Source organism: Oryctolagus cuniculus, chromosome 8 (genome assembly GCF_051225735.1).
Source record: "Oryctolagus cuniculus isolate XC-2025 breed Fujian yellow rabbit chromosome 8, ASM5122573v1, whole genome shotgun sequence".
In the NCBI taxonomy this organism is placed as follows: Eukaryota; Metazoa; Chordata; class Mammalia; order Lagomorpha; family Leporidae; genus Oryctolagus; species Oryctolagus cuniculus.
The window spans coordinates 110349073-110376138 of record NC_142874.1 but is presented as its reverse complement, the minus strand read 5'-3'; the positions used below and the strand labels follow the sequence as shown (position 1 = coordinate 110376138).

The 27066-nt window shown below is 37.6% G+C and overlaps 1 protein-coding gene and 1 pseudogene across 4 annotated transcripts in view; both read right to left on the bottom strand.

The window, feature by feature from the left end:
• The window catches only part of ARHGAP24 (Rho GTPase activating protein 24), an 867261-nt gene that overhangs the window by 446378 nt on the left and 393817 nt on the right, over positions 1-27066 (bottom strand). For all 4 annotated transcript variants that reach the window (XM_089303130.1, XM_089303129.1, XM_089303132.1 and 1 more), the window contains exon 2: positions 6678-6877. In XM_089303130.1, the coding sequence (XP_089159256.1) occupies positions 6678-6857 (180 nt within the window). In that variant the 5' untranslated portion in view covers positions 6858-6877. The remainder of the gene's footprint in view (positions 1-6677; positions 6878-27066) is intronic.
• On the bottom strand, positions 19389-21520 carry LOC100358110 (FMR1-interacting protein NUFIP2 pseudogene; annotated as a pseudogene).

Genomic DNA, 27066 nt, shown 5'->3' with positions numbered 1-27066 from the left:
TGCTATTTTAATATCCGATGACAGAGACTGCTCACTCTTTTTCAATATCCATGTTCTCCCCACCTCCCCAAGAAAAACCTAGATTATAAGTCCAACCTGCTTTGCAGTCAAGTATAGTCACATGACTCAGTTATATCTAATTTACTGGATAGATAAAGAAGGTGGTATGTGCCACAATACACAGCTGGTTCACCTAAACCTTCTATGTAATATTCTGCTATATATCTTTATCCTGGATGACTGGTGAAAAAATGACCCCATGGTGTATTTGGAAGCAAAAAGTAAAAACACAAATCACTGGTAACCTGTGTTACTAAAGAGTCATTTAAAGTAATTCTTCACTTAGCTGGAATCACTTCATATTTTTCACCTGAGAAAAAATAGATTTCTTTTAAATGTCTTATTTTGAGAGGAGATCAAGATGTAGATATAAATATAGATATAAAGATAACCTTTATATTTCCTGAAACCAGCCCAATATGTACAAGCACATTATCAATATACATAAATATACAATGCAAAAAATAATCAAATGAAGGGCCAGCACCGTAGTGTAGCAGGTAAAGCTTCCATCTTCAATGCCAGCCTCCTATATGGGTACTGGTTTATGTCTTGTTGCTCCACTTCAAATCCAACTCCCTGCTAACAGCCTGGGAAAAGCATTGAATGATGTTCCAAATGTTGGGGCCCCAGTACCCACATGGAAAACTCAGAGGAAGCTCTTGACTCTTGGCTTCAGCCTGGCCCCAACCCTGGCATTGCGGCTATCAGGGAAGTGAACCAGCAGATGGAAGACCCTCTTCCTCTGTCTCTCCCTCTCTCTGTAACTCTCACTTTAAATCTCTAATTCAAAATAAATAAATAAATATGTAAAAAATCAAATAAATGAATAAAATAAATCTTTTAAAAAGTTGAATTTTTGTTATATAGGTATGTAATATATATACATATATATATATAATATAAAAATAAACTTAGACCAATGGAATAGAATTGAAATCCTAGGAAATCCACATGTCTACAACCAACTAATCTTTAACAAAGTAGCTAAACCAATCCCTGCATTAAGGACAGTCTCTTCAATGAATGGTGCCAGGAAAATTGGATCTATGCATATAGAAGTATGAAATAAGACCTATACTTTAAATCTTATACAAATATCAACTCACAATAAATCAAGGATCTAAATCTGCAACCTGCTATCATCAAATTACCAGAGGAAAACACTGAGGAAACTCTTCAAAGCATTGCTACAAAGACTTCTTGGATAAGACGCCAGAAGCACAGACAATAAAAGCTAAAATAGACAAATGGGATTATATCAAGAGAAGAAGGTTCTGCACAGCAAAGGAAACACTCAACAAAGATAGAACTAAAGAATGAGAGAAAATGTTTACAAAGTATGCATCTGACAAAGGATTAATATCCAGGCTCTATAAAGAACTCAGGAAACTCAACAACATGGGCCAGCATTATGGTATAGTAGGAGAAGCTGTCTGCAATGCCAGCAACCTTTAGGGGCACTGGTTCATGCCCCCGTTGCTTCTCTTCTAATCCAGCTCCCTGCTAATGGCCTGGAAAAAGCAGCAAAAGATGGCCCAAGTATTTGGGCCTCTGCACCCACATGTGAGATCAGGAAGTAGCTCCTGGCTCCTTGCTTCAGCCTAGCCCAGCCTCTGCCATTGCAGTCATCTGAGAAGTGAACCAGTGGATAAATATCAGTCTCTCTCTCTCTCTCTCTCTCTCTCTCTTTCTCTCTTTTTCTCTGTAACTGACTTTCAAATAAATAAATCTTTAAAAAAATTAAAGGAATAAAAAGAAAGCAAGGAAGGATGGGGGATGGAGGGAGAGAGGAAGGAAGGGAAGCATGGTTGTCTTTTTAGAATTCTATCTATGAAATACATGAACTGTTCTCTTTATATTGAAACAATTTTTAAAAATACTATAAAAATAGCTAAAATTTATTTTGTAGTTTCCAAGTGCCACTGCTTTCTAAATTTGCTTACATAAATTATTTCATTTATTTATAATAAATGTATTATATATGTACAGCTAGGATCTCAATGTAAAGATTAGGAAATCAAAGCTTAAAATGGTTAATTCACTTGCTCAGTGTTTCCTAAACAAACTAAGTAGGTAAGTCAAGATTCAACCCAAATGGCATTACTCCAAATTCTGTCTTTTACTATTCTGAAACAAATCAATGTATGCCTATATTGCAATATAGAGGTAAATAATAAAAAATATTAAATTAACAATAAAATAATATAATACCTTCTATCTCTTGATATCAGTTTTACTAGGAAATAGCTAAAAATTTATGACATACAACACCACTTAGATGTCTTTTTCATACCAAAAAATGGTGCATACATACTCAGATACTACATAAGTACTCGGCTTTAGATTTGAGAACAAAGCACAATGTTCAGTGTTTCTAGTATTTCTGTAAATACTTAGTTGGAGTTTTGGCTTCCTCTGGCTCATGCATCATTTTAATGAAAAACAACAATATTTTTAAAATCCGTGAACTCATAAGCTTTATTAGAGATATAAAATTATAATCTACTCTTAAAACAGTGATCAATTCTTGTACATTTAGAGGTCAATCCTCAGGTTATAACTCAAAACCACTTTGTTCTCTATATTAAGAAAATCCATTGTGATCTAATATAGTGTCATCCTCATCATGTCCAGAAAAAACCCTTCCACACACAATTGGATCAATATCTGTTGTAGAAAGTCTAGACTAGATTAATTGGGTTGGTGCCTGTTTGGATTGTAGCCATTTTATCTAGAGTCTCAGACTGGCTTCTAAAAATCGATGCTCCCTAGTGTCAACTTCTAGCATGAGGGTAGATCAGAGGTATTGAGTAGGAGAGCCAAACATAAGCCTTGGCTTTTATTTAAGTAACAATATACTTCAAGATAAACAAAACAGAAAAGTCCAAAACAGCATTCAGGAATTTATTCATGGGTTCATTTAACAAACTATGCATCATTGTCTCATCTTTAGAATAAATATAATATTTATAATTCATCTCTGTCTGATTTGCTCCCATGTTACTGTTTGTATAATTAACATCTGGGTCATTTATCATGATTATTAATAATAGATGGAAAACAGATACAGTCACAAACTCAGTTTAAATGTTTCAAAGCCTTTTAAAGTAACTGTGCAAAAGTCCTAACAGTATGCAGTGGAAGGGGAAGATCTTTTTAATAGATATTTTATACAATTTTGAGCTTTTTCTCCATAAGTAAATATGTACTATAAACATTAAAAATTAAAATAGAAAAATATTACCTAAAAAACTAGGAAAATACAACCATGAAATGCTTACAATCGTGGCGTCTGAGTGACAGAAATAATGGATGTATTAAACATCATTTTTTAAAAAATGGCCGCACACATCACTTTTCTATTTTGTTCCAGAAACAAATTCCTCTTTAGTTTCTAAATCTGCTATTAAAAATAAAATGGATTGTATGTAACTGCAAACATTTGTAGACAAGTTTCTTGAGTTTTATCCTAGATGAACTGAAAGCTGTTGTATATTTTTCTCTCATTAAAAATTACTAGTTATTAAAGATATCTGGTTTGAATTATTTTAAATATGAAATAACTACATTCTGAGATGGGCTTCTAAATATATCACCAGAGGAACCTGGCTAAGAGCTGAAACGTCATGGTTTACACATCAGGCAGTAACCCCCAAGAGAGGAGATCCTAGAAGCACTTCCATTTTTGCTCAAAAAGAAAATGCAAGAAAAGTGGCAATAAAACTTTCTATATCCACTGTTGAATATTTAGAAGGCAAGGTACAATTTGCATAAAAACCTAAAATATCAACATTAAGTACAAGTAATTAAGTATTTCATGTACTAATTACACGTACATATAAAAATTGAAGGTACAGACAGAAGAAAAATCGAGCTGGTAAATTATATTCATTAACTGAAGCTTCAACATCCAAGTATTAAGGAACAGCCATCACGATTTCTTTCTAAGAGAAGAGTTGTGCAAGCTGAGGGTCACAGGTGTGCTGGAGATTGTACCCCATTGTCTCCTAGAGCACCCAGTCTCTGTGCAGCACACAAATCCCTTTTGACTGAGGCCTCACTTCCCTCTCTCACACATTTCTTGCCATTTTACCACACTCACAATATGGAGCCATTTATAAAGTAAATTTCAAAATAAGCAATTAGTCCATTCATTGGCTAATACCAGGTCTTTTAAAATTACTAGGTACTCTCTGATACAGAAATTGCCAGTGTTTTCTCTAATTTTTGTGTGTGTGTTTAAACATTAGTGTAAATAATTACATTAAAATTATAAAGCACAATATCAAAATCCCTGTGTCTGAATTGCCATGCAAGATGATTTTTAAAGAGCCAATTCACAATTACTTACCCCAAATTGTGACTGCTCAGTTAATTATAAATGATTAAGAAATAATATGCAAAAAGAAAAAACTAATAAGCATTTTGTGTGGTGTAGTGGTTGATGGTCTATATTTGACTTTTAAAAGTGTTAGTAAATTTTCTTACTACAATTCTATTTTATTAATTCTTATTACTGTAAGTCTTGAAATATCAGTAACATGCTAATATCAAAATACAGTTATCTTAGAATTAAGAATTAAAGTAATATTCATGCTGAGATCGATTTTCATTTGAATTAATCATATCTTTTTGCATTTTCTTATTTAACTGTATAATTTTTAAATCAATGATCATTATTTGTGAAAAATTATATAGAAGAGCAAAGCCCAGGCACTATGATGAGCCCTCTTTGAACATTTTAAGGTAGACCTTCTCAAACTGAGGTTCAGGTGCATACTCTGACATTTTCAAGTTCCCAAATTTGAGAAACACTAAATTCAGGCTCAAGCTGCTGAATTTGACTTCATTTCAAGAAGATACTGTGGGCTCCCTGAAGAGTCACAACATCTGTTTGATCTAGCATCAATTCTCCAATCACGTAACACCTGAATCCTCCATTTGTTCCCCCCATGCTTTGTGTAGGTCCTGGATAACCTAATTAATCACTTACTTTGTACTCATTCTGGTTAGTGACCAAGTCCACTCCATACCTTGTGATCAAACATGGAGCCTTATTCATACTTCTAGTTTATATATCATATTCCTGCAAAGTCCTCCATGTAACATCTCCTTTGCTCCGCATGTTTACATATTAACAAGCTCACTTTTTTTGAGCTTGGCAGAAATGATTTTATGCTCAAGATAATGACTTATTCTGAGGTTTATGCAGCATAAAACAAGAAAAAGTGACCCAAGAGGGTAAGAGAAGAGTAAAGAGATACCACAAGTTTGCCTCTATATGCTACATGGTATTTGCCATGTTACTTCATATTTCTAAGCCACGCTTTCTTTAATTGTGATAAAAATTCCACTATTGCTATGACAAGTAAAATAGTAGATACAAGAAATACCCTATAATTGTCAATGGTATTAGTATGGGACAAGCTTGTTAGTTTATACATGAGGTCTTTGGTTGAGGCTATATGAACTTGAACTCAGACTTACCTAGAGGCAAATAGTGGCACCATTGACTGTTTAACTGCAGGTAATCTGTATTACTTTTCTTTGTGCATAAATAGGGTTAATAATAACTATTTCATAGAATGACTTTAAGCCTCTCATAAGAAAATATATGTAAATTCTAAGCCTAGCGTCTGGCCCTGTTAAACACACAAAAAATAGTAGCAAATTCAAAAGATGGCTGGTTTTTGTAGTATGCACTATCATCGCTATTTTTATGTAATTCAATTAGTGGAGTGAGAACCCTGTGAAATTATAATGCTTCAGGAACTTAAAACACTAAAGCAGAGTCCTGACCCAGATTCCTATCTAAGTTCTTGAACTTCAGCACAAGATGCAATAGCCTCAAGAACAAACTGTTGGAGAGGTTTATATAAAGTAATCTGCTTCTTCTCGCCTGTATACATCTGGGATTAGAGATGAGGAAAAACACAGAGGTGACAGCCAGTTCACATCGCCTCGCATCATCCAGGAAAAACGGTCACAGCCAAGGAAGCGCATTGTAGCTAAAACCTACAGATGGAGACTTTTCTTCCCTATTTTGGCAGTCCTGAGATTTGGGAAACATGGTAAGTAAATGAGCATACAAAAGAATGCTAGGGGACCACAAAGAAACTTAGAAACTATTCCCAGAGCTGGACACAAGGCATGGTGTCCAAATGTCTGGGGGTTGTTCATTTTAGCACCACATTCATATTTCAAATGACTTAGGTAGAGGAGGAGCTAGAGAATTGATACCAAGGAAGTCTTAGAAATCACTCAAAGTGTTTATAGCCTCTCTTCAAATTTGTGTTTTCAACTTATTTCTGAGAAGAAGAAAGATGTTTGGCCACAATAGGTATTTTCCAGAAGATGTCTGCTAAAAATTTCTCATGGAGTAAGTTAATCTGAGGGATTAGACATTCTGCTCCAGCTTAAGAAATACTAAAATTAGCATCAGTCAAGTATAATTTGCAAGTCCATCATCTCTGAATCAAAGCTAATAATGAGAAGGTGTGACGCACCTAAGGAGCCCAAAGAGATTGCGCTGGGGTCATGCTCCATCAGGTTCCAGCAAATACCCCGCCGTAGATCTCCTTGGCCCACAGTGCTATTTATTTTGTCCTACTTACCAACGGCTTGGTTTCATCTTCATCTTTGAAATAATAGAGTTGATCTCCCTTGAGCACAAACCAGCGGGTATGCCAAGTCTTCACAAAGCCGCCTTGCTTTCTCAGCCACCCACACTTCATGGCATTTTGCCGCCCTTGGCCTTGCTGGGGGTTCTCAGCAGAGTCATTGTTGTCCTCCATGATCAAACTGATAGACTTTCCTATTTAGTAAAGAAAAAGAAAGGGAAATAATAAGATGCTCTGTTATATTCCATTTCCTCTTAATCGCCCTATCCTTTAACAACGAAAAGCAGGGGGTGGAGGGAAAGAGGAGAAGTGAAAAATATTTATCAACTAACTCATTGGCTAAGCTTCTGGAAGCTACAGCAATAGCAGTATGCCCGAGGAAATTTGAAAGAGCTTTCTGTTCTACAGTGAGCTTGGCAGCTGGGTGATGATAACCTTTCTTTCCTAAGTACAGCTGAAGAATGGGAAAGATCTAGAGGTAACGTGCTACAAGGCAACTTTTCACAAACTTAAATGCCCAACAAAAACACAGTTCTCAAAATAACAAGCCATTCAGTCCACTGTGCCTGTGTGAGTCTGGGATTGTCTGGGCATGTCCCAACACATGGCCAAGTTGAAAGGGACTACTTGAAAAACCTCGATGAAGACATTTGGTTCACATATGTGAAAAGTTTTAAAAAAGTGTGTGCCCCTTCCCTCAAAAGCATCTCTTTGAGAATTTCTTTTACTGTCAAGAATCAGTGCAATTAGAGAAAAAACAAAACAATACAAGAAGTCTGGTCACTTGAGTTTCTTTTCGCTACATCCATCATGGATGTCATGGTGCACCCCAGTCAATGCCAAGAAGAAAGTTTTGCAGTGAGGTGTAAAGGAGTACAAGGTCACAGACCCCCTACATGGCAAAAAAAAAAGTTCATCATCAGGAAAATATGAAACAACAGCTGAGATGCTAAACTGCCCCAGTAGGAGCAGAGGAGGGATGCTTCCTTGGAGAGCACAGGCACAGGGTAAAGAATTCAAAGAGACATTCTTGTTGCAAATGCTTCCACTGAATTCTTGCTAATACTTATTTTTAAGGATTTATTCAGGAAGTGAGAAACCTACTCTCACCCTTTTGTTTTTGATGAGGGTATAAGGATGTTGAATAACAATAAAAAACAGAATATTCCAGTTTATGTACATTCATGCACAAATTTCTATTGTATTACTTCCGATTGATTCTAGAGGACAAGCTGTCTTCTCTCTAGTCTTTATTCTCACCAATGGTTTTTCAATCGGTTTCTATAGACAGAATCCTACTTATAAATTCCATGAAGTTTCAATTCCTCAGTCTTTGGTTATCTATGCTTTTTCCTTTAATTTGTAGGAGTCAAACTTTCCATTATTGGGTGCATTCTATGAATTTACTTTTCCATTCCAGTTGCAGGAATGAAGCCTAACTTTGGTTCCAATTACCTATTTTGATCATTTCTACCATCTTCCCAGTAGTTTTACTATTGCCACTGGCATACTTCCAATCTATCACTCTTCCTGCTTTAATCATCATTATTTAAACCACTTTTCTGAGTTTGAAGGTCACCTATTTTCTCTCATTCCATATCTACCCCACTCCTCTTTTTATATCAAAACATGTGTCTAATTAATAGATCTCTGCAAAACACATGCAAATGTCACGGCTCCATGGAGCGTTCCCATGACCGCAACTTCTCATTGCAGGAAACATTCTCTCTTGTGCAAGCACGTGTGTGTGCAGACGCAGACTGAATCATGCTTTTGCTTCAAGTTTATTATGCCTCTAGGGCAGGAACTTTCATCTCTTTCTTTCACAGTACTTGACCCAGTATAAAGAGCCAAGTAAACCCTACTATAAATGAACGATAAATGCCAGAATATAACTTAGATAATAAGCATGGTATTCAGACAACCCTAAATAATCTTTTTGTCTCCTATTATTTAAGGTATTCAAATTTACACAATTTCCCGTTTCATAACCATCCAGATCATCTCTACCTACCATATACCTTAAAACTTAACTAGAACCTTAAAACAAATTTTCCAGCATATACACACAAATGAATGCATTCCACAATAGCAAATTAATTCTCTTTGGTCTTATTTTTTCATCTTCCCTCAAATTTATGCTTTCTATTAAATTTTTTTAAATCTCCTCTAAAGTATTTCAAGGTAATTAGCAACCTACTATCAATAACGTTAAAAAATATAAATAGTTCCTTTTGTGTGTCATATTAATGTCTTCGTAAAAATGCTTGGAAATTAGAACATGGTTTATGATTCCTTCTACATATTTTGTTTATAAGTCTGGTTGAAGCCAATGACAGCATGCCCAGGGAACTGCTAGCCATAATGCCTATAATTTCATGATTTCAGAATGCATCAGAAAGTGTTTTTATAACACTACTTGTAACAACTCATTAACATGGAAATGAAAATAAATTTTTCATATCTCTAGGTAAAATAATATTGCAGCTATCATTAAATAAGCTAAGTAGTTTTATTAAAATAATGGTGATTTTTTTAAAGGAGTCTAGATATTTCTGGAGAAACTAAATGGTTCAAATTCTACCCTTCCTCCATCTACAAAAGATGTTGGACTTGATCATTTCTAACTATAGTCACTCCTGGTTCTCTGAAATCCAGCATCTCTGTAATTCTATAGTGCAGGGACACCAGATAGCCTCAATACTTAGCACACGTCTGGCATATGGTGACATTTAATCAATTTTTGATGAATTAATCAATTTTGCAATAGGTTCCATGCTGTTGTCTAAAAGTGAATGGATCATTCTCTGAAACCTGATCTTCTCCAAAACCTGATCTTGTTAAATGATACCATGATATACCTAGTTGTAAAAAAAAGTGAACATTTGATTCCTGATTTTGCCTCACTCCAAATATAAATCAATCAGTAACTCTAGAAGATAATATCTCAAAAATATATTTCAAATCTGTCCACTTGGTTTCATCTTCACTGCTAATCTATGGTCCAGACAACCATCATCCCTTTTTTGACATAGTTTTTTATATTGTTTAAAAAATTTATTTGAGAGGCAAAGAGACAGACAGAGTTACTATCTGCTGATTAACTCCCCAAATGTCTACAATGGATAAGGTTGGGCTGAGGCCAAAGCTGGAAGCCAGGAACTCAACCAAGGTTTCCCACATGGGTGGCAAGAACCCAAAAATTTGAACCACCACTGTTACTTCCCATGGCCTGCATTAGCAGGAACCTGGAATCAGGAACTAGAGCCAGATATGGAACCCGGGTACTCTGTCCATTGTGGGGTGCAGACATCCTAACCAATAATGTCTCCACTATTATCTTTTGACAAGATAAATTTTAATAACCTTCTAACTGGTCATTTATAACAATATATGCAAACACCTGGGTTCATGCTCACACATACTTTATTCTCCAAAAACGAAAGAAGCCTTTATAAATTCAAATCAGATGATTGTTACTCTTAAAATTGTTATTGGCTTCCCACCATATTTATTTCAAACTCCAGACTTCCCATGGTATATTTGACTCTGAATCACCTGGGATCTGTCTTTCTCTCTCACCAAATCTCATGCCACCTCCTGCTTCTCTGTACTGTACCTCACTCAACCCTTCCAGTTTCTTCTCAGTTCTGGAAATATCCAAGTTTCGTTATGCCTCAAGTATTGAAATTTACTGATCTCTACCTAGAACACTCTGCTCAGGCTCTTTGCATAGTTGAGGCCTTTTCATCTAAATGTCAGCTTAAGATCTACCTCCTTCACTAAGCATTCTCCAAGCACCCTCTGAATTAATTTAGCTCCTTTTCCTTATTGCAGAACTATGTCTTCTGTTTTACTGATATTTCTCTGAATTTCCCTCTCTCCCCCTTCTCTTTCTGTTTTATGTCACCAGGAGATGACAAACTCCATGAGGTTGTAGGGATGGTTTTCCTCAGTGCAGTATACCCAGTGTCCTTAACACTGTTTACTTACACTCAATAAACATTTGTTGAGTCAACTAATAAAGCTATTTTATAAATATCACACTAGGAATTCCTACAAAAACCATTTTGGAGGGTTATTTTTAAATTGCAGCTAATGCCTTAAGGAAGTTTGTACTTTAGGAACTTGATTTTTTTTTTCCTTTGAAATACAAAAATTTGATTAGTACAAAAAATTATACTTAAACACCATGTTAAAGCCATCACATATGAATGAACCCCTAACTGACCTTTATGAAGAAAAAACACATGACTTTCAGAATTTATACTTTTTAGCTTTGGTAAGAAGTACCTGTAACTGTGGGAACTTAGATTTGTGACCTCATTTCAAACAAGAATTTGCACAAACATAAGCAAAGATATATACACATAAAATGTCAGTTACCATAGAGTTGTAATACATTTGAATTTCCTTTATACAGATTCAATTACACATGTTGAGCAAATACGAGAAAATGAAATAAAAGGAGAGAGCTACAGTGGAAAAGGAGGAGGAGAAAGAACAACTTCAGTGGCCCACCCTAAACAATTCCACCACAATGCTCCACTGCACTCAGCGCATCTCTGTCCCCACAGCAACGGCTGTGCATTTGTGATCCCAGAGCTTGAGTACACATGATTTCATGCCTCATTACCCCTTAAGATAAATAACCGATTCCAGTTGTTCAATCAAAGGAACAGTGATCATTTCTATTGCTCAAGAAAAGGAAACTAAAACAAAACTGGCAATGTTGGTAAAATACTGCAATTTTTGAGAGATTTATAGGGCTTTCAGGAATAATTCTGATGATACCAAACTGTCACTTTTTGTGTTGGAATTACAACATAACTCCTTTGTAAAATGTGACCCCACTGTACACAGTATATAACTACAGACAACCAATATCTATTTGAATTGTTCTCAAAAAGAAATTTTTGTTTTGTAGTTGTTGCTAACATGCTGGTTTGTCAAGCAGTAGAATATTTTATTGAGCAGTGTATCTATGACTCACACTACAAAACTTATACAAAGATTAATAGAGTGAGCACATATATGACTGTGGATGCATAGGTGCAGTTGTATTATGGATATGGTAGCTATACATTGTGTGTGTGTTCTCTGGAAACGGAAATCCTTAAACATAATATATTTGTTAATATTCCTCAACCATTTTAAAAATACTAAGTGCTGGCCGGCGCCACGGCTCAATAGGCTAATCCTCCACCTAGCGGCGCCGGCACACCGGGTTCTAGTCCCGGTCGGGGCGCCGGATTCTGTCCCGGTTGCCCCTCTTCCAGGCCAGCTCTCTGCTGTGGCCCAGGAGTGCAGTGGAGGATGGCCCAGGTGCTTGGGCCCTGCACCCCATGGGGAGACCAGGAAAAGCACCTGGCTCCTGGCTCCTGCCATCGGATCAGCGCGGTGCGCCGGCCGCAGCGCGCCGGCCGCGGCGGCCATTGGAGGGTGAACCAACGGCAAAAGGAAGACCTTTCTCTCTGTCTTTCTCTCTCACTGTCCACTCTGCCTGTCAAAATAAAAAAAAAAAAAAATACTAAGTGCCATTGCTCTGAAAGGCATGCAAGGGTTTGCCTGCAGATCTTAGAGTAGGTTTTTTGTTTTTTTTTTTTTTTGGAAAATTATGTATTTAATTCACTCAAGAGACAGAAAGAAGGAGACATACAGATAGATAGAGAACCCATCACCTGGTTCATTCCCCAAATGCTAACAGCAGCAGAGGCTGGGACATGTCAAAGCCAGGAACTAAGAACTCAATCTAGGTTTCCCTGGGTGTCAGGGCTCAACTACTTGGGCCATCACATGCTGCTTCTGACTGTGTGCATTATTGGGAAGTTGAAATCAGGAGCAAAGCCAAGAGTCAAACCTGTACTCTGATATGAGATGTGGCCACTCAAACCCACATCTTACTTACTAAGGTCAAATGCCCAACCCTAACATTGTTTAATGATGATGCAAAGAACATAAAAGCACTTTCCCATATGATGTTTGCTAAGTAACATGTTTATGCCATTACTGCGATGTATCTGTGAATTGATAGATTTTTATTACTTCTTTTTTTATTTTTTTAACTTTTATTTAATGAATATAAATTTCCAAAGTACACCTTATGGATTACAATGGCTTCCCCCCCATAACGTCCCTCCCACCCACAACCCTTCCCTTTCCCACTCCCTCTCCCCTTCCATTCACATCAAGATTCATTTTCGATTCTCTTTATATACAGAAGATCAGTTTAGCATACATTAAGTAAAGATTTCAACAGTTTGCTCCCACACAGAAACATAAAGTGAAAAATACTGTTTGAGTACTAGTTATAGCATTAAATCTCAATGTACAACACACTAAGGACAGAGATCCTACATGAGGAGTAAGTGCACAGTGACTCCTGTTGTTGACTTAACAAATTGACACTCTTGTTTATGGCATCAGTAATCACCCTAGGTTCTTGTCATGAGCTGCCAAGGCTATGGAAGCCCCCTTAGTTCACCGACTGTGATCATATTTAGACAAGGCCATGGTCCAAGTGGAAGTTCTCTCCTCCCTTCAGAGAAAGGTACCTCCTTCTTTGATGACCCATTCTTTCCACTGGGATCTCACTCATGGAGATCTTTCATTTAGGTTTTTTTTTCCCCCAGAGTGTCTTGGCTTTCCATGCCTGAAATAGTCTCATGGGCATTTCAGCCAGATCCGCATGCCTTAAGGGCTGATTCTGAGGCCAGAGTGCTGTTTAGGACATCTGCCATTCTATGGGTCTGCTGTGTATCTCACTTCCCATGTTGGATCATTCTCTCCCTTTTTGATTCTATCAGCTAGTATTTGCAGACACTATTCTTATTTATGTGATCCCTTTGGTTCTTAGTCCTATCATTAGGATCAATTGTGAACAGAAATTGATCACTGGGACTAGTGAGATGGCATTGGTACATGCCACCTTGATGGGATTGAATTCGAATCCCCTGGTATGTTTCTAACTCTACCGTTTGAGGTAAGTCAGCTTGAGCATGTCCCGGATTGCACATCTCTTCCCTCTCTTATTTCCACTCTTATATTTAACAGCAATCACTTTTCAGTTAAGTTTCAGCACTTAAGAATAATTGTGTATTGATTACAGTATTCAACCAAAAGTATTAAGTAGAACAAACAAAAAAGATACTAAGAGGGATAACATATTAAGTTGTTCATCAACAGTCAAGGCGAGGGCTGATCAAGTCACTGTTTATTATTTCACATAACATTTCTTCAATAACTATCAATATGTGGCTGATTTAGAAATTAAATTTTTAATATTCTAAATATTCAGATTTCAGGGCAAAATATAAGTCCTTTTTATGTGAATCTGTAACATTCTACTTGATTTTAAATACAAAGCTCATACTTTAGTTCATTTTGGAATTATTTTTAGGCATTTATTAGATTCTCAGAGTCACATTAGATTCTCAGAGTCACAGCAAATTCATGATAATTAATACAAACCTCATTAATTCTCATGTTAATGTGATATTAATGTAAATAGAACATTTAATGTAGTTCATAGATACAATCCTAAGAATGCAATGATACTTCCCTTCCTCTTTATTTCTTAATTTTTTTAAAACTTTTATTTAATGCATATAAATTTCCAAAGTACGACTTATGGATTACAATGGCTTCCCCCCCATACCGTCCCTCCCACCCACAACCCTCCCCTTTCCCACTCCCTCTCCCCTTCCATTCACATCAAGATTCATTTTCGATTATCTTAATATACAGAAGATCAGCTTAGTATACATCAAGTATGGATTTTAACAGTTTGCTCCCACACAGAAACATAAAGTGAAAAATAACAGATGATTTTTTTTTAATGATGATGAAATCAGAGCAGACCTATTGTCATGTTTAATCCCAGTGAGAGTCAAGTTGGGAATTGATAATTTCTTTTTTTTTTTTTTTTTTTTTTTTACAGAGGATCAGTTTAGTATGCATTAAGTAAGGATTTCAACAGTTTGCACCCCCATAGAAACACAAAGTGAAATATATTGTTTGAGTACTCGTTATAGCATTAAATCTCAATGTACAGCACATTAAGGATAGAGATCCTACATGAGGAGTAAGTGCACAGTGACTCCTGTTGTTGACTTTACCAATTGACACTCCTGTCTATGGCATCAGTAATCTCCCTATGCTCCAGTCATGAGTTTCCTAGGCTATGGAAGCCCTCTGAGTTCTCTGACTCTTATCTTGTTTAGACAAGGTCATAGTCAAAGTGGAGGTTCTCTCCTCCCTTCAGAGAAAGGTACCTCCTTCTTTGAAGACCTGTTCTTTCCACTGGGATCTCACTCGCAGAGATCTTTTGCCAGAGTGTCTTGGCTTTCCATGCCTGAAATACAATTTTTGATTTTTATTTTATTTTTAGTTGAAGGAGTAAAATTTGATTTTTCAGTAGAGGTATACATATAGTTAAATGCTTAATGCTCCACTAAATAAAGAGTTCAATGAATAAAAATTTTAAAAGACCAGGAATCTAGGCAAAGGTTATAAACAATAATCAAATGAAAAGATGTCCATTTCACTCATATACTGAAAACCTTTCACTCATATACAGTACATCAGGGTACCATTTTCTCCACATGCTTACTAGCATTTGTTATTTTTTTATTTTTGGATGATAACCATTCTAACTGGGATGAGGTGATACCTCATAGTGGTTTTTATTTGCATTTCTCTGATGGCTAGTGATCCTGAGCATTTTTCATAAGTTTGTAGTCATTTGTATTTCATCCACTAAAAAGTGCCTGTTCAGATTCTTTGCCCATTTCTTAACTGAGTTGTTTGTATTATTGTTGTTGAGTTTCTTGAGCTTCTTGTATTATATATTCTAGATATAAATCCTTTATTGGATATATAGTTTGCAACTATTTTCTCCTATTCCGTAAGTTGCCTCTCACTTGGTTGAATGTTTCCTTTGCTGTGCAGGAGCTTCTTAGCTTAATATAATCCCATTTGCCTAGATTTGCTTTTATTGCCTGTGCTTCTGAGTTCTATTTAAGAAGTCTTCGCTTGGGATAATGTCTTGCAAAGTTTCTCCTGTGTTTTCCTCTGATAATTTGAAGGTTTCAGGTCTTAGATTTAGATCTTTGATCAACTATGAGTTAATTTTTGGAAAGGATGTAAGATAGAGATATTGTTTCACACTTCTGCATATGGAGATCCAATTTTCCAAACACCATTTGCTAGAAGACACTTTCCTTTCCTCAGGGAGTGATTTTAACTCATTTGTCAAAGATTAGTTGGTTACAGATGCATGCATTAATTTCTGGGGGTTTCTATTCTGTTCCATTGGTCTACATGTCTATTTTTGTTCCAGCACCAAGCTGATTGATTACAAAAACCCTGTAGTTCATCCTGAAATCTGATAGCATGATATCTCCAGCTTGCTTTTATTGCTTAAGATTGCTTTGGCTATTAGGATTCTTTTGTGTTTCCATAAGAATTTTAGGATTGTCTTTTCTAGGTCTGTTAAGAATGTTCTTGGCATTTTGATTTGGATCACATTGAATCTGTAAACTACATAACATAGCATGGGCATTCTGATGATATTAATTATTCTAATCCATGAACCTGGAAGTTTTTTCCATGGTTTGTGTCTTCCTCTAATTTTCATTAATGTTTCTTAATTTTTACTGTAGATATTTTTCATATCCTTAGTTAAACTTAACCCAATGTATTAATTAAAATTTCTTGTAACTATTGTGAATGGAACAGATCTTACAAGTTCTTTCTAAGCCATTGTTGGTGTATAAAAATATTATTGATTTTCGTGTGTTGATTTTGTATCTTGCAACTTTGCCAAATGCTCTTATGAATTCTAATAGTCTTGATGGGGTCTTTTGGTTCTGCTATGTAAACAACTGTGTCATGTCCAAACAGGGATATTTGACTTCCTCCTTTCCAATTTGTATCCACTTGATTTCTTTTCTTACCTAATAGCTCTGCATAAATCTTCCAGAATTATACTGAAAAATAATGGTGAGAGTGTGCGTCCTTTTCTGGTTCCAGATCATAGTGGAACTGCTTCCACCTTTTCACCATTCAATACAATGGTGGTTGTGGATTTGTCATCCCACCCTGGTTTGATAGAACCCTGAATGTGCCTGATTACAGCTGTGAATTTTGAATGTGAATTCTTAGTTCTAAATCTTTCCTTTCTCCATCCCACAATTCCATCTGGATTTTCCTGGGTATTCTCAAAGCCATGTCCTTCTCTCCTACCCTTGTTACATTTAATAGAAGTTGGTAATTCACATCGAATTTCTCTTACCTGCTGCTATACACTGAATGTCTCTATTTTCCCAAATTCATATGTCAAAGCCCTTACCTTGATTAGATAATATTTTGATACAATCCTTTTGGGAAGTAATCAGGATTAGGTAAAATCATGAGGGTGGTGTCCTAGTCTGATTAGTCCTCTTGTAAAAAGTTCACCTTATGACTTGCTCTCTCTTTTTATACCATTTGCAAAAATGAGGTCATGTGAGAACACAGTGAGATGGTGGCTGCCTACAAGCCAGGAGAAGAGATCTCAGAATATAACCTATCTTTCTGGCATCTTGACCTTAGATTTCCCAGCCTCCAGAATGATGAAATGAATGTCTGTTATTTAAGCCACCCAGTCCATAGCATTTTGTTATGGTAGCCCCAGAATAATAAGACACTTTCCAATGTACCCATCCCCCCACTGTCTGCTCATCACTTACAGCCTCTCCAAGGCCTGGAGAACTGTTCTCAGTAAAGAGGAATCCACTGTGAGACTCCACCATTCAGCTCCATCCATGGACATGAACCAATGACTAACTGGAAAAGCAACATAAAAGGAGCCTCCTCAGCTCCATGGAGCCCAACTCTCTGTTAGCAGTTCTACTCTAGAGCTTCCCATAAGATTAGGCCAATGCTAGTTGACTCCTAACTTGATTTCCCTGTCCCATTCTGCTTTCTTTATGTGCCTTCTCCTGTGATCACCCCCTAATAAATTATTTGAAAAAGAGTTCTCACCTTTAGCTCTGCTTTAAGGACCTCCAGCCTTAAACCATTGCAAGTTACAGTCGCCTAAACATTTGTCACTCTCTTTTCCCCTCCTGACTTCCATACTGTGACAAAAATTCAACATTGAGTTTAGTGCCATTCTTTCTCACAAGTAGGCAAGTTCTGCTGCTGCCTCCAACTTTCTGTCCATGCTCCATGTCCCAACCAAAGCACTGAAGTACTTGGCTTCTCAGTTTGGTAGAACTAGAGAAGCCAGGAACGCAAGGAGAATGAGTTTGTCAGTGCCATCTCCAAGTTTATGGGTATTTTGCTGAAAGCAGTAATGAGGCAGGAAGATATAATAACAAGAGGGTGCAAGTGTGAACAGGAGGAATGGAAAGACAGAAGTATAGGTGATGGCAGAAAGAACAGGTAAAGTGTAAGGAGACAAAGCATTTCCATCATGAGACAGTAAGATTCCATGGCCTACCACATTTCAGACATTAAGTGTGTGGCTATGTGCTTCAACCCTGAAGAAAACTGTGGCATGCATGTACGGATATGTGCAAGTACACACATACACACACACACACACTCCTTTGAAAGTAATTGCAATGAGAGAGTCACCACTTCAGAATATTTTGAATACCTACTCTATCTAAAACACTGTTCAAATCTAGATCCATCACATATTTTTCCTTGCTTATTATAATATCCTTCTATTTACTCCTTGATTCCATTATTACCGCAGGGATATGATGCATTCTTCCCATAGCAGCAGAATTTTCTATCATGAAACAAAAGAGGTCATGTTACAACCCTGCTTAAAAATCCCCATAATGATCTATTTACACTCAATTAAATCCAAATTATTTGTCATGACCTAAAAGGCCTAGCATAATTGCTGTCTACCTTTCCCAGGACACTGCTCTCCCATCTTTGAGTGACTCATCCCTCATCACTGAATTCGCAATTTATTTTTTTATACATTTTTAAAACTTTTTAAAAATTTTGATTTAAAAACACAAATGACTTTTCACTTCAGAATGTAATCAAGCCAAGTTAACTATGTATCCACCAACTATTCCAGAATTGTAGAACTTCACTGCCCTCCCGTATTCCCATCCCATAAGGAAAAAAGAAAGAAAGAAAGAAAAAAGAAAAAGAAACAAAGTGTTTCCCCCACAACACCACACAAAGGCTGCTTAACTCCTGGCAAGGCATGCAAATTATATCTGCTGGAAAAAAAAAAAAAAACTGTAAACTTCAGCATTCTTGCAGGGCTTAAAGTAAAAGCAAAAGATCAAGGGAAGAGTAGGGGAAAATGTTGAATCGTTCTGGGTTCCCTGTGATTAGTGTATCATTTAGTCACAGAACAACATACAAAGATCTTAAGTGGATTTGCCTTTCCAGTGGGTCATTTGTTGCCAAAGTTGATGACAGCAGGAACTTCAGAAGCACTTCAGAAGTTTAGTCTGTATTCATTAATCACTTGAATTCACACTTAAAAACAAAAACTAACAAAGAAAAGAAAACAAAACTATTCAGTACCATGTGTAGTCCTTGAAATGAATTTGAATCCTTAAGAAGTCTAATTACTTTCAGTTGCCTTTTTTTAAATAACTATATGTATATGTATATATATTTGTATATATTATCCTGTGATTCTACTTACGGTTCCTCTGCAGTGTTGCAGATCTAAGAGCATAAAAGCCTTGTGTCCCCCATAAGCAGTGGCTCTAATGCTGCAGAAAGGTTACAGTTAGGCAGTCAGGTCCTCATTGATCTGGACTAGCCATGGCTTCATTGTAAGTGATTATCCTTTTGGGATCTTGCTTCTGCAAATTCCAAATAGATTCCATTTCTTTAGTGTGAGATACAATAGCAGCCCTCAGGTCAAAAGAACCCCAGCTATTTTTCCTTTCTAGGCCTCTCTGGTATCTCTGTTCTTTGGAGGAGCCCTACACAGTGTTCGCAGGAGAGGCCAGAGGATTTTGATTTTCTATCTCATAGTCCTTTGAGAGAAACACTAAAGCACCTTGACTACTGGTGTCTGCTTTTTGCAGGTCACCTATATGACTGGGTTCCAAGGATAAGGCTCCCCTCTCAGTAGTCCCAGATTTTAGAATGCTACTCAGAACTTGAGCACTAGTCCGTTTCTCCAGCTCATAAGCCTTGGGAACCACAGGATGCTCAGTTCCTGAGGGGATTATTCAGCTCCCTGTGAAACCAAAGTGGCAGGATATTCTCCTTGAAATGTCACCTCCACCACTTTATGATCAGATGACTTCCCAGTAACAGCCTCAGGGCCAGCACTGGGCTCATTTATAAATCATAAACCCCAGTGATTCTGGAAGATATCCCCCAGGTTTTGTTGATCGGTCTGAGAGGGCAGATCCACTTGTGCTGTGCTTAAAAGCACAGTTTGCATATTTGAAGGATAAATAAAAAGGCTAGGCTTTATTTGTTTAACAGCTGCTGAAGTTAGACTCACGTCCTGGAGCACTGAATCAGCCCCAGAAGAGATGGGTGTTAAAGTATTAGCAGCAGTAGTTAGCAGTGGCTGGCCCCCTGGAGGATACACACTTGCATCAGTCCCTGCTTCGACAGGCCCGTTAGAAAAGCTGGCAGAAGTAACAGATTTCAGTGCCGGCAGAGGAAGCTGGGATAACCGACTTGAAGATTGTGTCTGAGTTTCTCCAGTAGATGATGAAGAGGATGAGGGCGAAGATGGTGACACAGAGTTCTGTTTAGTTTTATTGAGGTTTTCCTTAACTTTGCTTGCATAACTTATTTTAGGAAGGATTTTAGCACTGCTATTGTCCACTGGAAAAACTGGGGGTGGTTTCAATAGGGTCCACAGGTCCTCCTTGGAGGCAACAGCCGAGGCATGCTTTCCTTTGGGCCGATCAGCAACCTTTTTGCTGCTCACACCAGGTTTTATATCTGAGCTTTCCCCAAGGCAGGTTTTCCTCGACTTGTTCCTCCAGGCCCAGGTTCATATTTCCAAACAGGCTTGGAACCATCTACTGGTGTTCCCTTTAGTTCACTATAGTCAGGCTTGAAAGTTTCAAGTCCCTGTTTTAAGGTTGGGACACTGGTCTCTTGTTGCATTATTTTTTCCGGCACTAAATTAAGGTTTACACAACCCTTGGCACTAATGTGCCTAACTTTTCTTTTCTTAGGAGTGGTATATCTGCCCTCTGACCCACTACCATCATTATCTGCTCCTTTGCCCATATAACCGTTAGCAATATAGCCTGAATTAATTGTTAACAACACCATGTGGAATTGCTACAGTATCAGTCTTCTCTACAGACTGGTTCTCTCCAGATTTGTTTTCATGAGACTTCCCATTCTTTTTGTCCATACTGTTTTTCTGAATGAAATTCCTGGTTTTAATTCCTGCTTTCCCAAAGGTGCTGGCCTTTACAGTCTGCTTCAGGCTAGGGTCTACAACTTGCTGGTTGTCACTAAGGACCCTGGAAATGGGGTTGGTAGCTTCATAAGAACCCAGAATATTTAAAGATATTTCTCTTTCTCCAGCATTACCATTTAGTTCACCATAGTCTGTTTTCTTCTTTGGTGTTTCCTGGTGCTGCTGGAGGGTGTGTTTCTGCTCATGTTTTAGTGGCTTTGGCTGGGCTTTGGGGTTGCCCTCAGCTCCATGCTGCAGGTATTGGTGAGGCTGCTGGTGGTGGTCGTGGTTGTGGCTGTGGTTGTAGAAATAATAATGGTGGCGGTGGTGTGATTGCTTCTGCTGCTGCTGCAGGGGTGTGATGATGTGGGTGGTGGTGGCTGTGATGGTGTAGAGGCAGTGGCTAGCTGCGCTTCTCCTCCATTGAAAGCGGCTGGAACTCCCTGGCTAAGGCTGCGGGCTGCTGCACCGTCAGGATCTGAGACTGCTTCTGAGGGCTCACTTAGTATATCTCTGAATTCTCAATTTAAATGTTACCTTATCATGGAAGCTCCCATTGGCCACCCTTGCTACTACCACTCCCATCCCTCCTCATACTCTATTTGACCTTATTTTATTTTCTCCACAGCACACAAGGAACTCTTTTCTGTCTTGCTATTTTTTTAATCTGTCTCTCCCCCTTGGTGTGTGAGCACCCTGGATGGTGGCCTTTTAATGAAGCCACAGTGCAGAGGAAGCAGGGATAGTCTATTAAATCCATAGTCATATGCTGAGTCCATGAATATCCCCTAAGGAATATAACACTAAAAAAAGCATAGAACTATAGAATGGTAACAGATGCACACATATACACTCTACATAGCAACGAGTCATATAAGAGATTGAATATATAGAAAGTGTTGCAAATATGTATATTTGTCAAAAATATGTGGCAAAAATAAGCAGATCTAAAGAACTAGATCTTAGTAGCTGGTTGCAAGCAGAAAAAAAGTAATATCTAACTATAGAAAACTGATGAGTGATAAACAGCTCACCTTTTGTCTGTCCCTCATTGTCTTATCACCTCTGAGCTTGAAGACCAAACCAAACTATGGTACCTACAAAGAAGTAGGTCTAAAACTGGGAAGGATCTAATGAAGATTGTTTTAGCCTGAGATAAATTTCAAGAGCCTAACTCTGCTTTCAGGAAGCAACTTAATTTCTTCAAATACATTGAAAGGGCCCTGGGTTTTAATATATGGTTTTCCCTCTGCCTGGACTTCATGGTCAACTTTAGCTCTGCTACCAATGCTTCCCTGTCAGCTGAAATGCCCATGCCTTGACCAATGCCACTGCCTTCCCCAGGCATGAAATTTCCCTTCTGTGTGATCCCATATTATCAAATGCTGAGCATTATCACACATGGGCCATGTGCTTATTCTTGCCGGTCTTCTCTGCCCTCATTTCTTGAACCCAATAGACTGACATATAGTGAAAACTCAAACATTTGTTGATCAAAAGCAAAATGAGTGAATAAATGAATAAAAGCTTTTGTCAGTTTTTGAGAGGATCAATTTCATCCAGAATGTGATACAAAACTCCTAAAGCAGTTAGCATATACCATTCAAGGATATCCTGTCTGATTTTCTCATCTAAACATAACCCAGAGTTAGTGGTTTAAAGCTAAACTGAATTTCAGAAACTATTGAGCAAATTATACTGTCATTTGTGTCACTGCATGAGACACTTGTGATGTGAGTTTAAAATAACAAAACATTTTTCTTAAAAATTAAGAATATAAGCATGATGAAAACAAGAGAAATGGAATAAGATACAACAGTCGTGAATACAAAGTTTAAAATAGTCACTGAAAGGGCACACCTAGGAGAACTAGGTATTAATTAACTAACTATTAATTCTGTTAATGTAGGACTGTTTTCCTGAGGAAACATTAAAAATACATTTGAAATTAAATTATCTAAAACATCAGAGAAGACACAATAGTAGAAAAATATGTATATGTTGGGATGGATTAGGAATACCAATCTATAATTTACATTTTAATCTTTAATTTTTCCATATTCACTTAGTAAGAAACAAAGATTACTTACTAGGATAAACCTTTTATTAAGGAAAATAAATGTTCTTAACTATTTACTTTGTTTTGGTTGTATATTTCATGCTTCATCCTTTCTGGAAAAATATGCTCCCTCTATAGGAAGTTTTGATTCAACTAGCAAGAAAAGCTTTATAATATTTACTTAGAAGTGTTCCCCACATCACATCACTCTCTCAGAGACAAGTAAAAATGAAAACCATTGGAGTTTCCAATGCTGATAACCTGAACATAAATAAAAATTAAATCAAATACACTATTATTGATGGGATTAAGAAAGGATTTACAGATATGTGGAAATTGTTCTGCTGTGATGCAAGCTCTTGGCAGACATTATTAATCACCTGGATACACATGCAGAACCCCTCTCAATTGTACTCTAGACAGTCACAATCAATCAATCATATGTGGACAAGAGAACAAGACCCATTCTTTAGTTCTGTAAGCAAACTAAGAAATGAAGATATTCCTTAAATATCAAAGAGAATCTGAGGCACTCTTCCCAAAAGGGATGCTAGTTGAATTGAAAAAAGCAACTTCTTTTCATGAGAACAAGAAAAAAATGAATTGCTTTACTAAAGCTCAAAGATAGAAAATATAATTGTACCATGTGATAAAAAGGAACAAGGAAACAAAATCTGAAGCATGGAAATACAAATTGTATTTCCTTTTAGTTTATATTAATTAGTCCAGGCTGGCGCCATGGCTGGCATCCCATATGGGCACCGGGTTCCAGTCCCAGCTGCTCCTCTTCCAGGCCAGCTCTCTGCTGTGGCCCGGGAGGGCAGTGGAGGACGGCCCAAGTGCTTGGGCCCTGCACCTGCATGGGAGACCAGGAGAAGCACCTGGCTCCTGGCTTCAGATTGGCACAGTATCGGCCATGGTAGACATTTAGGGGGTGAACCAATGGAAGGGAGACCTTTCTCTCTGTCTCTCTCACTGTCTAACTCTGCCTGTCAAATTAAAAAAAATAAAAAAATGAAAAAATATTAATTAGTGCAATCTATGATTAGAATCCTCAAAAGTAGGTTAGAAACTTCATTTTCTTTTTTTTTTTTTTTTTTTTTTTTTGCTTTGGGATGTTTTTAAAACCAGTCTTAGACTCACAGTAACACTGAGAGAAAGGTGGAGATTTTCCATAAACCCTTAGTCCCCACAAAACACAGTGTCGCTTATTACCAAAATTCCCCAGGAAAATGGCACACCTGTTACAGCTGATCACGTGGCATTGTCCCCAGAGTTCACGGATGTCATTAGGGTTCACTCCTGGTGCTGTGCATTCTCTGGGCCTAGACACATGTATGGGGACATGGATCTCCATTAGAGTGACACAGAGTATGTCACCGCCCTAAAAATCCCCTGCACTCCTATTCACCCCTCTCCTCAGGCCACCTCTGGCAACCACTCATCTCTCTACCATCTCAAGAGAGAAACTTGACTGTCTAAACATCTTCATTTTTAAGCTGTTCTGCTTCCTTCCGTTCTCCGACTCATAGTAAAACTGCTTTGAAAAGCTATCTCAAAGAAAAGAGTTTCTAAACATGGAAAGTAATAGAATTTCACTATAGAAAGGATGAGGCTGTGATGGCAGGGTTGGGGAGTGGTTTGCGCATGGTGGAGGGAGCTGGGCTCGGGAAGAGAAGCAGGTGGGACCTGGAAAGACAGGCTCAGCTGGGGCAATGCTGCTCAGCAGGGTCCTACCCACACTAGGAAAGGAACTGCGCCTCTCACCCATGGAGTCCCTCCTGCTCTATACCCCAGTGCTTGTATTTTGAAGCCTAGATAAGAGCTTTTCTAAAACACTACTTTTAGTATTAGTTTCCTTTCCTGAGTCTAACCCAGGAAAATCAAATGTTGTTGATTATATTATCATTTCAAATCTCTCTGTGGGGCCAGCTTTTTATTCAGCCATACTTCAAAGAAAATACTTCACAAGTGGGTAAACTTTGAAGAAGACAGCCATTTGTCTCCAATGAACTCTCAGGTTTGCTCCTTCAAATAAAAGCCCTGAGGTACTTAATGATTTCCAATGAGGACTTCTGCTTCTTTGTCAATTAATCCTGAGGCTTGAACATCATCAGCTTGCTTTGTAAGCTCAGGAAAATTACTGGCTCACTAAGTATATAAGTCTTATCCTAATCACTGGACCATAGTTGCTCTCCCAGGGGTTTATTACACCGATAATACAACTTTTTCATTTGAATCTGAGGAAGGTGGGGAGAAGATGTCAAAGTAAAAACAAACATGACTTCTGTTCTATTTTACTGCACATCATAGCGTGGTGAGCTTTGATGCATTAAACTGCAAGCGTTGATAAGGTACTATAATTATCACAAAATTTGAACACATTTGTGCCCTTCAATGTATAATTAATTTATACTTTAATTTTAGATAAGCTGAGTAGGAACCTAGCACCTGAATACATTTAATTGGCAATTCAGTGAAAGACAAGTAATTTCTATACAGAGGAAAAAAAAAATTTCTGAAATTAGGCAGTTTAGTGGGACCTATGTTTTTTAGGGCATGTTCAGAAACTTATCTTTGGTGGACCCCCTCCCTCATGCCATGTTGTGTTGGTTGGTCCCAGTATCCCACTGCTACAGACATAGGCCTAGACTTGATTACTCACAGGACCTGATCATCCTAGCCAGAGTAACTGTCCCTGGGAATGGATGTGTGACTGAAGTGATGCTAAGTGTATCCTTCCTTAGAATAGATACAGAAACACCAGAGGGATAAGCATCTGAGGTCGATAGCATTCATTTCCCAGCCCCACAGAGCTGAAAAATAAAGGTATGCAGAGAGAAGCCAATGTGGAAGAAGAAAGGAGAGCGAGCCCTGGAATAGCCACCCGCGGTCTAGTCCCTGCTGCTCTGGTTCTTGTGTGTCTTCCTTTGGCCCTGTGAGATATGTCTTATTCATCCCAGTAACGTGAGCAAATAAGTTTTCCGTTGCTGAATCCAGTTTGAGTTAGTTCAATCACTTGCCACGTAAGAGTCTATTAACATCAAGGAACAACACTTGATGAACATATTTATGGGAAATTTTTATTTAAAATAATAACTAGCTACAATATATAAAAATTAAGTCAATGTGGATCTGAATTCTAAATTTACAAGCAAAAAGTTCTAGAAGAAACTATGTAACAATTCACAGCCTAGGAGAACCAATCTCCAGGGACGAGTGTGTGTGCCTGTGGGTAGTACACATTCATTTCTTTCTCACAGTAACTTTCTGAAGTACCTACTGCTAATCTTTCTACTTCACAGATGAGGAAACGAAGATACACAAACTAGCATCAGTTCTCATGTTAATAAGGTGGCTGATTCTAAACAACCAAGTATTGGAATTTAAGTAGAATTGAAGCAGAGATTGTGCTGTTAACCACAACTGCACATTGCCTATCAAATATTAAGGGGAAATAAATAGCATAGAACACACACATGGATTTAGAAAAATCCAATTGATTCTTTTTTTTAACTTCTATTTAATAAACATAAATTTCCAAAGTATAATTTTGGATTATAGCAGCTTTTCCCCCCATAACCTCCCTCCCACCTGCAACCATTCCATCTCCCACTCCCTCTCCCATCCCATTCATATCAAGATTCATCTTCAATTATCTTTATATACAGAAGATCAATTTAGTATATACTAAGTAAAGATTTCAACATTCTTCTGCTAAAACCTACTACCTATGTCTTGACCCATATACACACATTCTGTATGCATAGCCCTATGTTACAGACATATCGCTAATGTTTTCTTTTCTTGATATTTATACACATATTTCCATTCTGAGATTTTGCTTTTAAAATTGTGAAGCTCAGCAGTCCCTTCCTTGCGAACCTCCTACCACAACTGACTGCTCTTTC